This window comes from Sitodiplosis mosellana, unplaced genomic scaffold (assembly GCF_009176505.1).
Source record: "Sitodiplosis mosellana isolate CC-2019 unplaced genomic scaffold, AAFC_SMos_1.0 Smas_scaffold_6197, whole genome shotgun sequence".
Classification (NCBI taxonomy): Eukaryota; Metazoa; Arthropoda; class Insecta; order Diptera; family Cecidomyiidae; genus Sitodiplosis; species Sitodiplosis mosellana.
Genome location: NW_022601438.1, coordinates 2174170 through 2185434, shown reverse-complemented (window position 1 = coordinate 2185434; position 11265 = coordinate 2174170). Strand labels below are relative to the sequence as shown.

The 11265-nt window shown below is 35.1% G+C and overlaps 2 protein-coding genes across 8 annotated transcripts in view; both read left to right on the top strand.

Annotated features, from left to right (window-relative positions):
• The first annotated feature begins 537 nt into the window (after nucleotides 1–537).
• Nucleotides 538–7166, top strand: LOC129577622 (uncharacterized protein C34C12.4). 6 transcript variants are annotated; one of them, XM_055465018.1, is made up of 5 exons: nucleotides 538–1100; nucleotides 5151–5408; nucleotides 5496–5541; nucleotides 5618–5787; nucleotides 6064–7166. In XM_055465018.1, the coding sequence occupies exons 2-5, from the start codon at nucleotides 5337–5339 to the stop codon at nucleotides 6106–6108; spliced, it is 333 nt and encodes a 110-aa protein (XP_055320993.1). In that variant the 5' UTR covers nucleotides 538–1100; nucleotides 5151–5336; the 3' UTR covers nucleotides 6109–7166. The 6 variants fall into 6 exon arrangements, with proteins under 6 accessions (XP_055320993.1, XP_055320996.1, XP_055320995.1 ...); XM_055465021.1 differs by having other exon boundaries at nucleotides 549–3285; XM_055465020.1 differs by lacking the exon at nucleotides 538–1100 and adding an exon at nucleotides 2234–2686.
• A 954-nt stretch (nucleotides 7167–8120) lies between these two features.
• The window catches only part of LOC129577614 (uncharacterized), a 25386-nt gene continuing 22241 nt past the window's right edge, over nucleotides 8121–11265 (top strand). For both annotated transcript variants that reach the window (XM_055464998.1, XM_055464997.1), the window contains exon 1: nucleotides 8121–10695. In XM_055464998.1, coding sequence (XP_055320973.1) covers nucleotides 10611–10695 — 85 coding nt within the window. In that variant the 5' untranslated portion in view covers nucleotides 8121–10610. The remainder of the gene's footprint in view (nucleotides 10696–11265) is intronic.

Sequence of the window (11265 nt, the reverse complement as noted above, 5' to 3'; positions counted from 1 at the left end):
ATAAATTGGTTGGAATAGTTCTTTTGTGTTGTAATAAAATTCATGGAAAAATTAACATTTTCTTATAATCAACGGAGTGAAATGGAATTGTGCATAAAGAAAATTCAAATATTCGAGAGGATAATTGACATGTTTGCTCTATTTTCGGAATATTTCCATCAATTTGAAATATTTTTGTACGGAAAATTTAAATCTTTTTTCTTTATAATTTCCAGCAAATTTCGCACACAAAATGACCAAAATTGTGGCTTCACTCCGAGAGATGGAGTTGGTCGACGTTGAAGCGAATACACACGCAAACGGTGCGTGTCATGGAAGCAGTACCAACCGTACAAAATGTACGATATATAACGGTTGGTATCCATGTATGTAATCGCACACAACGACAGGTTAATTTGCTGTAGTCGTTGCAGGTAAATGCTTGACACTTGCACCAAAGCTGTGCATGGGTGTGCGTGTGCGGATGAATGACACTGTGTTTGTATTGGTTGCTTGTTTTCTCTTTTCCGTATCACAACATTCGCTGCTATTTGTTTCATAGTGATGTGATGTAAACGCATTGCATCGACAGTCAAACAACATAGAGTTACATAGATAGGTATTGAAACAACACCAAAATATCGACACACACGAGCCAACAACTAGAAAGCAATTCTCTTTTTTTTTCGTTTGAACTTTTTACGGCAAATTTTTAGAGAAAAAAAAAGAAAAAAACACATACGGGATTTATGGTTAAATAGTGCCTGTGTTGTGGTAAATTCGATGTTTTGAGAATAATTTGTTTTAAAACGACACACCGAAATCAAACCATTGAAAACAAGCAAAATTATTGGAAATGAGTTGGGAAAAAATTTGAGAGAGTTTTTTTTTTTGCTATTCTGTGCTTTGAAGCACTTTAAATACACACGAAGCAAGCATACCACACAACAAGGTTTCGGAGTAAAAGTGGAATTTTTCATCGTGTTGTTTCAATAAAATCTATTGAATACTAAATTACTCGGTATAAAATTCGTATCTTATCATTCCAATCGTTTGCTGGCTGCATTAAGCCAATTAACAGAAGAAAAACAGAACACACACACACACACACACATCTTCAAGTAAGTACGGGTTTTGTTGTTCAAGCGGATGAGTGAGAAAGAGAGAGGGCATTAAGAAAGAATTGAAGAAACAAAAATTACTCAAGATTTGTACACCTTTAAATGGCAGAGAACTTTCCAAAGGATTTATCAGATTTATCAAAGCCAATATATTTGCTCATTGTCTGTGTCAACAATCGCAATGGCAAAGCAATGCCGATTTTCAGGTGGAAATCCAACACACGACAAAACAACACGCATAACAATAACATTATACAAAAATATGCTAATGAACATATTTTACACATGCATCGCGCAATGAACGACAGCCAGTTCACCAAAGTAAAGTGGTTTTTGTTGATACTTTGATGAATTTGCACGGATAAAACCGAAAATCTATATGATCATTCCATGCTAGACGAATGATTCAACAACAATAAATCATGTATGTGAATGACAGGAATAGATTTTATTGTGTTTTTTAACCTATCTAAATGAATAGATGGCTAATATTTTCGCTTCGAAAGAGTCCATTTGACGTTACTTCTCAGCAAAGTAGCAATCATTTTCCAACGTTTTGACAAAAAAAAAAAACGAAATTATACGGCGTTTCAAAGCAGGAAAAAAAAATGAAGAGTAAATAAAAGGGCCTTGTGAAGGTGATATTGAACTCGTGCGAAAGGAACGAAAGAAGAAAAAACCAATAAAGTTCCATCCTAGTGATGAATCCCATTGAGAGAGAATTATGAATTTGTGGTGTTTTCATAAATGTGTTGGAAAGAAACCGATTGGGAGAAAAGGTCAAAATTGATAACATAACATCAACTAACAACGATGGATTACATAGGTTACATTACATTGTATACATCAATAAAATCGGTAGATTAAAAAAATTTATTGCATGTATATTTGTGTATGATGTCTGACCATAAAATGCATCGAAAAAGTCATCGTGTCGATGTGATTGATTACGAGCGCAAAGTGCACTCACTGAAAAATGTCTGGGCAAAAAACAGTGCCACATTTCTTAGCATGCCATTTATTTTTCTTCTTCTTTTTCATTTTTTTCTTCTCTACACTTTGATCTATTCACATTTGTAGTTGTTCCACAATTCATTGCCTTCAATACGTCTCTTTCTCTGTCGTTGCTTACACACAACTACCAGCACTTGACTTTTTGATCGTAAACTCTATGTTATTATTATTATTCTGATTTCATTTAGTTGGATTGAAAAATTATATATTTGATGTAGTTTGTCACGATTGTTGGCCATATCGAACGCAACGCAACGATAAGTTTAGGCATCTCTTTCGCTCGCACAAAGAATACGCTTCTTGTTTTGGTTCGCAGTGTATAAGGTGCATGTTATTTGTTTACACTCAGCTAGAAACAAGCAACACAGCCAGTTGAACTTCGAAATAGCGCGTTTTGTGTTTGTGTCTCTGTCTCTCTATATATATATAGTATTCAGTGACACATCAGCACATTTGCACACGAAAATCTGGACCGCATCAGTACTAAAGACATTGACAGACTCCGAAATTTACAGAAAAAAAAAATAAAACAACATTTATTTCATTTTGCGCACGAACTTGTTGTATGTGAGGTAAAGTTTAACAACAACGAGAATTAAAAAAAGACGGTGCAAAAATAAAACCGAAAATATTTTAACGAAACATTGGATAGACAATCAAACAAAGAACTCAACGAACCAGCTTGTTTCCGAAGATAAATTCAGCGAATGATCCGTAGATTCGAACATTGCTCGTTACAGTATTAAATTATCACTCCGAGGAATTGTAACAGTACTTGCAGTCGAAGACGGTAATCATTTTCGTTTCGTTTCTTTGTAAAACATCATTTAATTTAGATCAGTTCTTGATTGAACCATTCATTATTGCATCTCTGCCAGATCTATTCAGTCAATCAATGAAATTTTTTTTTATTCATAAAAAGAAATCCGAAAATTTTGACAATTCTCTTCAAATAAAAAAAAAATTCGACATTTAAAAAAAAAAATTGTGAGTTTCCAGCTTTGCGCGTAGAATCATTATCGTCTTTTTTGACAAAATCTATTTGTGTTACAATATTTCTCGGCAGAACGAATCACATTTTGTGATAACGAACCATTTTTTTCTTTCTGCTGTTGTTTTTGTAAAGGCCAACCACAACTCCATTTTGAAACCAGTCAAATTCAGAATATTTGTAAGTGAACGATAAGTCGCACCAGTGTATTCAAACTTCCGTGCAAGTTTCATTAGATCAACAATAGATACGCCCATTAGCTCGCGTGTAAATCATTCGTATATACATGGCAACTAACACCACTGCAATACCGTTAGGCGCGCAAATGCGATTGTGGTGTTGCCAAAACGAAAACCAAAATAAAGAGCCGTTTCAATTTGTTTATGACATTGTCGTGATGATCGTGCATTTAGAATAGTTTTCACATCGGCATTTACATATCTGAAACTTGTGTTTATGTGCTCTAGACTGAAGATAGAGGGAAACGAACATCATTCGATTTTCAAAATCAAATAAAAATCCAAGCAATCAAATAAACGACGAAAAAAAACACGAATCAGGTTGTCGATTGTGTCAAGAGCCAGATCAAAATCAACTTTTTTTTTTCGTTTGTTTGGTTTTTTTTTCTTCAATTTCATACTTTTCCATTATCGAGCCCGATTATCATGGTAATTTTTTGTGCATAGAAAAAAAATGCGTTTTAATTATTATCAATAAATTGAATCGTTGATCGTTTCGTGATTACTATTGATATTTGATTGTAGTTTTGTGTGTGTGTGTCAAAAGTTCTTGTTAAAACGTGTCTGCCCTGGATTTAATTCATTTCCGGTGCTCTTTCATTTTAAGCCGACGTTCGATGAACATTGATAAAATCGACGAAAAAAATTACATGAAATGCTCGAAAGGTATCGCACGAAAATCGATCACATTAAACAATAAAAAATAGCTAGCGAGTGCGTTTGCGCTTGGCTTTCTTCGCAAGTAATTAAAAATTAACAGAGCGAGATGTTTATTGACTCAAGCGTTGGGTTGTTGTTGTTATTTTTTTCGCAATTTGAAATGCAAAGTGAGTCAAATGCATTAAATGTTTCTCTCGCTCAAATTTCCACGGGAATTCGAAACGAAAAAAAAACATCCGATCCACGAATTGGTAAAATGAATTGTAATTGTCGTGAAGGTTTGTCATTATCGCAATTCTTGGAGCTCGCAAATTAAGCACAATTTCAATTCCAATGAACACATGAATTCCATTGTATGCATAGCCGTTATTGTTCATGGACACACAGAGCAAAACCGAATTCGTTTTCCAGCCCGATCGATGAATGTGCGAATTTTCCAACGCAGACGAATGATTTTTTTGCGACAACTGAATTGATGACTGACTCGCAACCGCGACTACTAAATGTGAACGCATTTTTTTTCGATTGTTTTGTTTTTGGGATCCATTTCGTTTCCGAAAACATATGACACACACGCAGTTTTCGGTGATGTTGTTGTTTTGTCTTGTCGGTCATTGAATTGGTGCGGTCTCTTTGTACGCCGCACGATTGTTTTCTTATTGAAAATGTGCCAGTTCTATGGGAAAGACAGTACAAAATCTGCCATACATCTCTCGCTCGATTTTTTTAGATCAGCTGAGCTGGGGTATTGGCCCAATACATGTATCTAGAGTGAAAATATTGTGTTCGATGCATGTTTTTTACGATTTATTTATAGCGACGTGCCTACGATTTTCTTTTCACGTGTTCCTTGCACTCTGTCATGCGACACAAACTGTGTGTTTTCTTATTGTTGTTGTTGATTTCGGTCATAGTCACAATGATCAGTTTTGTTTTTTTCCCGACATTTACGAGGAAATTTTGAACGGGGTCGTTAAGAAAATAACACGTGAGCCAAATGCGAAATGCGGATGCCTTAGTTTTCTTCTTCTTTCTTTTTTCACTCTCTGATATTGTTTTCAAACAAAAGATGAAATAAACAAAACAAATATTTTTCAAAATAAGAAGAGAAAAAAAATCGTGATTCATTCTTTGTTCTCATTTCAGTTGTGACCGAAATTATTAATAAGCAATTGTTTCACACAAGAATTGAATAGTCCATCCAGATTGGAATTAAAGTGAATAGCCGAACGTAAATTGAACGAGAATCGTTTCGTTGATAAATTAACAAGTTTTCGATTAGAAGTGATAAGCCGTTGTGAGCGACAAACGTTAAATTAAAAGGAACACAAAATGGGCGACGAAATGGACGAATGTGCATGTTTTTGGAGTCATGAATTTGCTATGCGACGACTTCTGGCTTTGGTAAGGAGAAAACAAAAATATTTTTCGAATGATATAGATTCATGCATTCAGAACATTTGATGGAATTTTCCAACAAATCAATTTCAGCTAAGGCAAGGCCAAACCCATTGTACAGACACCGAATGCTTTGATCGTAAGTCAACTTTGGGATTTTATCTTCTACGCTACGAATAATGTTATCATGTTCTTTTTTTTTGTTCAACTTCTAGTTCCAGTTATGCCGAATGGGCAACGTGCTGCTGAGGATGGTGGCAATTTCATGTTTATGTCAATATTGTTAATCTGTGCTGTGATACTATATTTATTCCGACCCAATTCATTGCGACGATCCATACAAGGCAACCAGGACAAGGCTCCGCGACCACCCAGCGACCAAAACGTAAATAAATCGTCATTCTCAACTGTCGTTGAATCTTTATCAATCCATCTTAATGGATGATGCACTTGCACATTGACTTTAGACACTTTCAATTTTAGCATATTTTCATTGAGGAATATTTTTAACATGACATTTCTGTTTATTTATTGTCGCTCAAAGAATTGAACGATGAAAATACCAAATTCAAATACCGAATGAAAACTGAAAAATTGAAAATTCCGAATAGAAATACAATCAAATAAATGCTAATGACATTTCAAATGGAACATTTCGTAGGGACCAGATGGAACACCAGATGGAACACCGCCGGCTATTCATTGACCCAGGAACCTAAATAGAGCGACATAAAGACAGAAAACTGATGAAATGAGTTCAACCACACAAAATCAGAGAATATCACACACGCACACGCACACGCAATATATACATATGTTCAAGTAACAACTAATCTGAGAACTCGTGTGATTGCTAAATAATTGTTGAAAACATCAATTACAAAAGAAAAAAAAGACAAACTATTATCAGACTCTTGATGTCCAGTCCACAAATCAATGTTACACAGAATTATTCCATATTATTCAAATGTCGTTTTTTTTTCTTTGTCTTATAATTATTATATGTTACATATTTATGGTCGTTATTGAGTTTCATTTTGCATTCAAATCAATCCAGAGTTCAATAATTAGGCGAGAAAAAGCCAAGAAAAAATTACTTACTGCACAGTAAAATGGCAAACCATTTTCAAATAATAAAATGAATCTCAATGAGTGAATGTTGTCGCATTTAACTACCTTGAAAAAAAAAATCAAAATCAAAATCTTTAATAAAAATTTGATCTACACAAAAAAGGCCTAGTGATTTTAGAGCACAGCCCAATTTCGAGTAATTACAATGAATTTGAATTTTTCTTCTTTTCCTTTTGGATTGCACATACAACTAAAATCGCAGAAAAAAATGATTGTAAATCTTTATTAATTCAATAAAATTAGTGAATTTTATTAGGGTATAAGTGAATTTCCGAAAAAGAAATTGCCAAATACGGTCAATTTTTTAAACGGTTCGAAACGAACACACATCATTGCACCAAAATTATCTGTAATTTCATTGAGGTAACGCGGCAAATAGGAAGTTTATGGATTAAAATCCATGTTTCTATTGCAAATTGGTTCTGTTTAAACCGAAAATAATGATAACAATTTGTTATTGAATAGAAGAAATGAAAAAAGAAACATTTTTTTACCTGCACACACACCCACACTATGTCCCCAAAGTCGATTTAAGTCGCAATATATATGTATATGTTTCATGTCTTATTGCACGTTGTCCGGTGTTTTGATGAATTCATGAATAAACTAACCGAAGAATTATTAACGAAAAAATCCACAAGATAATTGATTGTATGTATGTTGAAAACGAAATGTTGAGCGAAACCATATTTAACGGTGGGTCCGGAAGTGGCGAAAAAAAGTATTTCGAAAGAAATGTCTAGTGTAATAAAGGGGGAAAAAATGTTCAAATTAATATCGACAATATTAAGAATCTGTACACGAATGCAGAGAATTTTATTAAAATTGACCAAAACTATACAATCGCATTTTATTTTATCGTACAAAGACTTATTCTTTTTCTTCTTTTAAGTTTTTAAGCAATTCACCTACAGATGGCGTAAGGCGTCACATTCACATTCGAATATTCGAACGCCTTATATTCTTTTTCAAAATATTTCCTTTTTTCATTAAACAACCAGATTTCTCACCAGAGAGAGAGAGAGAGAGAGAGAGAGGGAGAGAGAGAGAAGCGAAACGAAAATCTCGAATGAATCGATCAATCAATTCAATTCAATTCAACTTTTTTGTTCATTGCCCATGATAAGCGATAAGTATTTGACCGATTGAACCGAATGACAAAAAATACCCAAGTCTATCAGCCAAATTGAACTCTCCGATAAAACATGTCGAAAGAGACACATTGACAGAGAAAAAAGACTTTCTTTGTTTTGGCACAACATTGGACCTTGCAGAAAATTTCCGACGGAATGTCAAAATTGCCATCATTTGTGATCTGAGATTCGAAATAGATCGCAAAATGAAGCAAAAAACAAAACAAAAAGTCAAAACGAAACAAAGCAGCAAAAGAAAAAGAAGACGAAAAGAAAGAAAAAATTGGCGATGGTTCGTTGACAGGTGCGAACGCTTAACGTGAGCAGAATTTACCAATTCAAAATAACAATACAGAGATAGCGATATGTGTACGGTGCGGCGCGTGCTCAATCGCTGCGCGCGCGCGTCACGACAACAACGACAAACGCGTTGCGAACTGGGTTTGCGTCGCTCGGTTGCATGCGTGCTCGATTCACCGAAACATCAGAGCCAGCCAGCCACACACTTGAAATGATCATTTCACCGCTGCAGTAGTTCATAATACAAATAAGCGTACAAACAGTTGGTCGCATAAAATCGTCTCCGTCGTACGAATTGACGACCGTGGCTGTGGTGTGTTTCTTTCGTTTAGTTTTTTTTTTATTTTTATTTTTTTTTATCACGAATAATAAGAAAAATAATAAGAGGGAGAAAAGTGTTAAGCAAGAGCAGCGGGCACGGTATAAAAATCTAAGCATCCCAAAGAAAGAGAGAAAAAAAAACTCATCGATAAAAGATTTCAAGTGTGAATCGCGAGAGAAGAAAAAAGACACGAAACAACAAAACGCTCTTTGGCCGAAGCAGAGACATAAATTGTGCTTGCGTGTATGTTTGTGTGTTGTTTAGTTTATCGAACGAGCACAACGAATCTCATTTTATGTGAATCTGAATCGGACAAAAGTTTTAGCGATTTTCGATGGTGTCTCCTTTTTGAAAGTGAATGAAAGATTATACTTAGAAGAGGTTTTAAAGGTGCAAGCGCTGTGTGATGAAAGGAAAAAAAAGTGTTGGAAATTATTAAGAAGAACAAGTCAATAACAAGAGAATTCAGATCGAATTTGTTCTAATTTCGACACAATCTATCGCTATGCTGTCTGTTTGCTGTGTAAAATGAAGAACTTGCCATGAGACAATATGTATGTTTTTGAATGATGACCATATGAATAAACCGAGTAGCCAGCTCGTAAACATGTTAAACTCATGCGACTGGAGCAAATCATTGTTACACAAAGTAAATTTCGAGTATTTTTCGAGATCATAATCGGCATCAGCAAGTAGTCTGAGTTTCTTCCGATTTAGCTGTTGGTGTCTACGAATTGTGTGCGCGAGCAACGAAGAGAGAGAGAGAGAGAGTAATTGTGTCATCGATATTGAGTATCAATTAGCCCACAATATCTGCGAATGGAATGTGTGCAATGTGCATACGGCTAAAATTGAATGAAATTGATATTACAATTGATTGCGCGAAATATTTCGATTGGAATCGAAACGTAACGCATCGCAACAACAACAACAATCGGCCAATTAAAGCGATAACAAAAATAAATGGTCTAAAAATAATTATGATTGGAGTGGAAATGTCAACGGCGTGATTGTGATTTGGAGATGAGCGGGTACATACACCATCATAACAGCAATAATAAAGAGAGGGAGAGAGAGAGAGTGAAAACTCCATAAATCAGACAATCGCCCAAATCAGCATCGAACATAAAAAACCAATCCCAATGCAAATCGACTAATCATGATCAATTGAAAGCGTGTCATTGTTTGACGAAAGTGAAGAGAAAAAATATATATAAAACAACTTCAACAATACTCAACATCAGTAATTTTACTTCGTTACTGTGTAATTGAACGAATGCATTGCATCAAAGAGTCAAACGCGGGCAACAACTGAATCGATAATAACAAATAAGAATCAGCCGAAAAGGGTCGCTTTCAAGTGCAATATAATATCATCAAACGTTGTGCATCATAAAACGAATTGTTTTGAATATTTGTGGCAAAGTCGGAATTCGAACTGTGAAGTTTAATATAAACAAACCAAACCAAACTGAATATTTTCTTTCGGATGAATTGATTAAGAGTTGTGAGTTGTTTCCATCAATCTCAGACCATTCGTTCGCGCAACCGCAATATTTTCCGTTGCGTTCATTTCAATTTGTTTATTCGACCAGTTTTTCTTTGTGTCCTTATCGATACACACGATTTAATTAATCCGTATGATAAATTTGGTACGCGTTTACTTTTGCTGTTGTATGTTTTATCGCGGATATAACGAGAGAAAATAAAACGTTTTAACGGTTGAACAATCATTGTCGAAATTGTAATCGAAAAAAAAAATGACAATTATCTGCTCTAAATGCACAAAGTAAACGTAAATATAAACCGAAAAAAGATCATTAGTAAATAGATATCGTTTGTTAGATTTGCATGCATCAAAGCCATTTTGGGCCAAAACGAGTGAGAAGAAACAACAAAAAAAAAAGACAAGAATACAAAAGAGCATTGCTTTTTATTTGGACGTGTTGAACGGTTCTCGGTGTGTGTAGTGTTTGTTTGGCAGGATCCGAGTAGCCAAAAGAGAAATAGCGGTAAATGCGGATGAAACAAAACAATCAAGAAGAACTAACTGAACAGACAGACAGACATTTGAGCAACGTGAATAAGCGTATCGTAATATACACACATACAATACTGCGATTCAAATTGCCATTTGAATTATAAAACACTCTGCATTTTATGAGATTGCACCGTTTGCAATCGATAGCAGCCATCGCATCGTAAGCGCGCGCGACTTCATTCTCTCAAAAAGCAACGAAGAAGTTATCAGAAGAGGTGGAAAAAAAAAAAGGAACCAAACACTCAACCGAACGTTGTAGCAGCAGCATATGCACACACATCATGATTCACTACAAATTATTAGTCGTCCATTGGTCCATTTTCACATTGTCCGTGCAGCTAATCTACTGTGCATCACTGCACTCCAGTAAGTATCCCTCTTTCCAATTCCACTCTTCAATCCAATTGACAATTTATTGCACACGTAACAAACCCAAACATAATCTTCGAACGTTCTACAACGATTTTACGGTGTAATCAACGAGATAAATGGAGAAAAATGATAGAAAAAAAAAATACACACCATCATTCAATCAATAGCGAATAGAAAAATACGCGCGCAAAACACTTGTTGTGTGTGATTCAATTATTTTTTTTTTCGTATTGTTGATCGATAAACACCTGTTGCTACTTTCTATAAAGCGGCTTTTTTCCTTTTCATTTTGTACATTGGTGACGTATGTTTTTGCACGTTCGCTATTTTTCAATTCATTTCAAATACGTACATTATTCTATCTTCATCTCTCTCGCTCGCTCTCCCCGGTGCCGTATCTGAAGCGAATAAATCGGTTGTTGAATAATTTTGGAGTTGGTCTCTTCATTTGCATTTCACTTTGAGATGGCAATTATTTTTCTCTGTCAAAGACAGCCTGAATCGTGTTATAGGCTCGCTCTCTCTCTCTCTCTCTCTCTCTCTCTCTCTCTCTCTCTCTCTCTC

What these genes read in the sequence shown, in the direction of transcription:
- LOC129577622 (XM_055465018.1), top strand. Translation starts at nt 5,337, where the DNA reads ATGGGCGACGAAATGGACGAATGTGCATGTTTTTGGAGTCATGAATTT. An exon ending in TGCGACGACTTCTGGCTTTG is followed by an intron (nt 5,409 to 5,495) that starts GTAAGGAGAAAA and finishes AATCAATTTCAG; the next exon opens with CTAAGGCAAGGCCAAACCCA. An exon ending in GACCACCCAGCGACCAAAAC is followed by an intron (nt 5,788 to 6,063) that starts GTAAATAAATCG and finishes AACATTTCGTAG; the next exon opens with GGACCAGATGGAACACCAGA.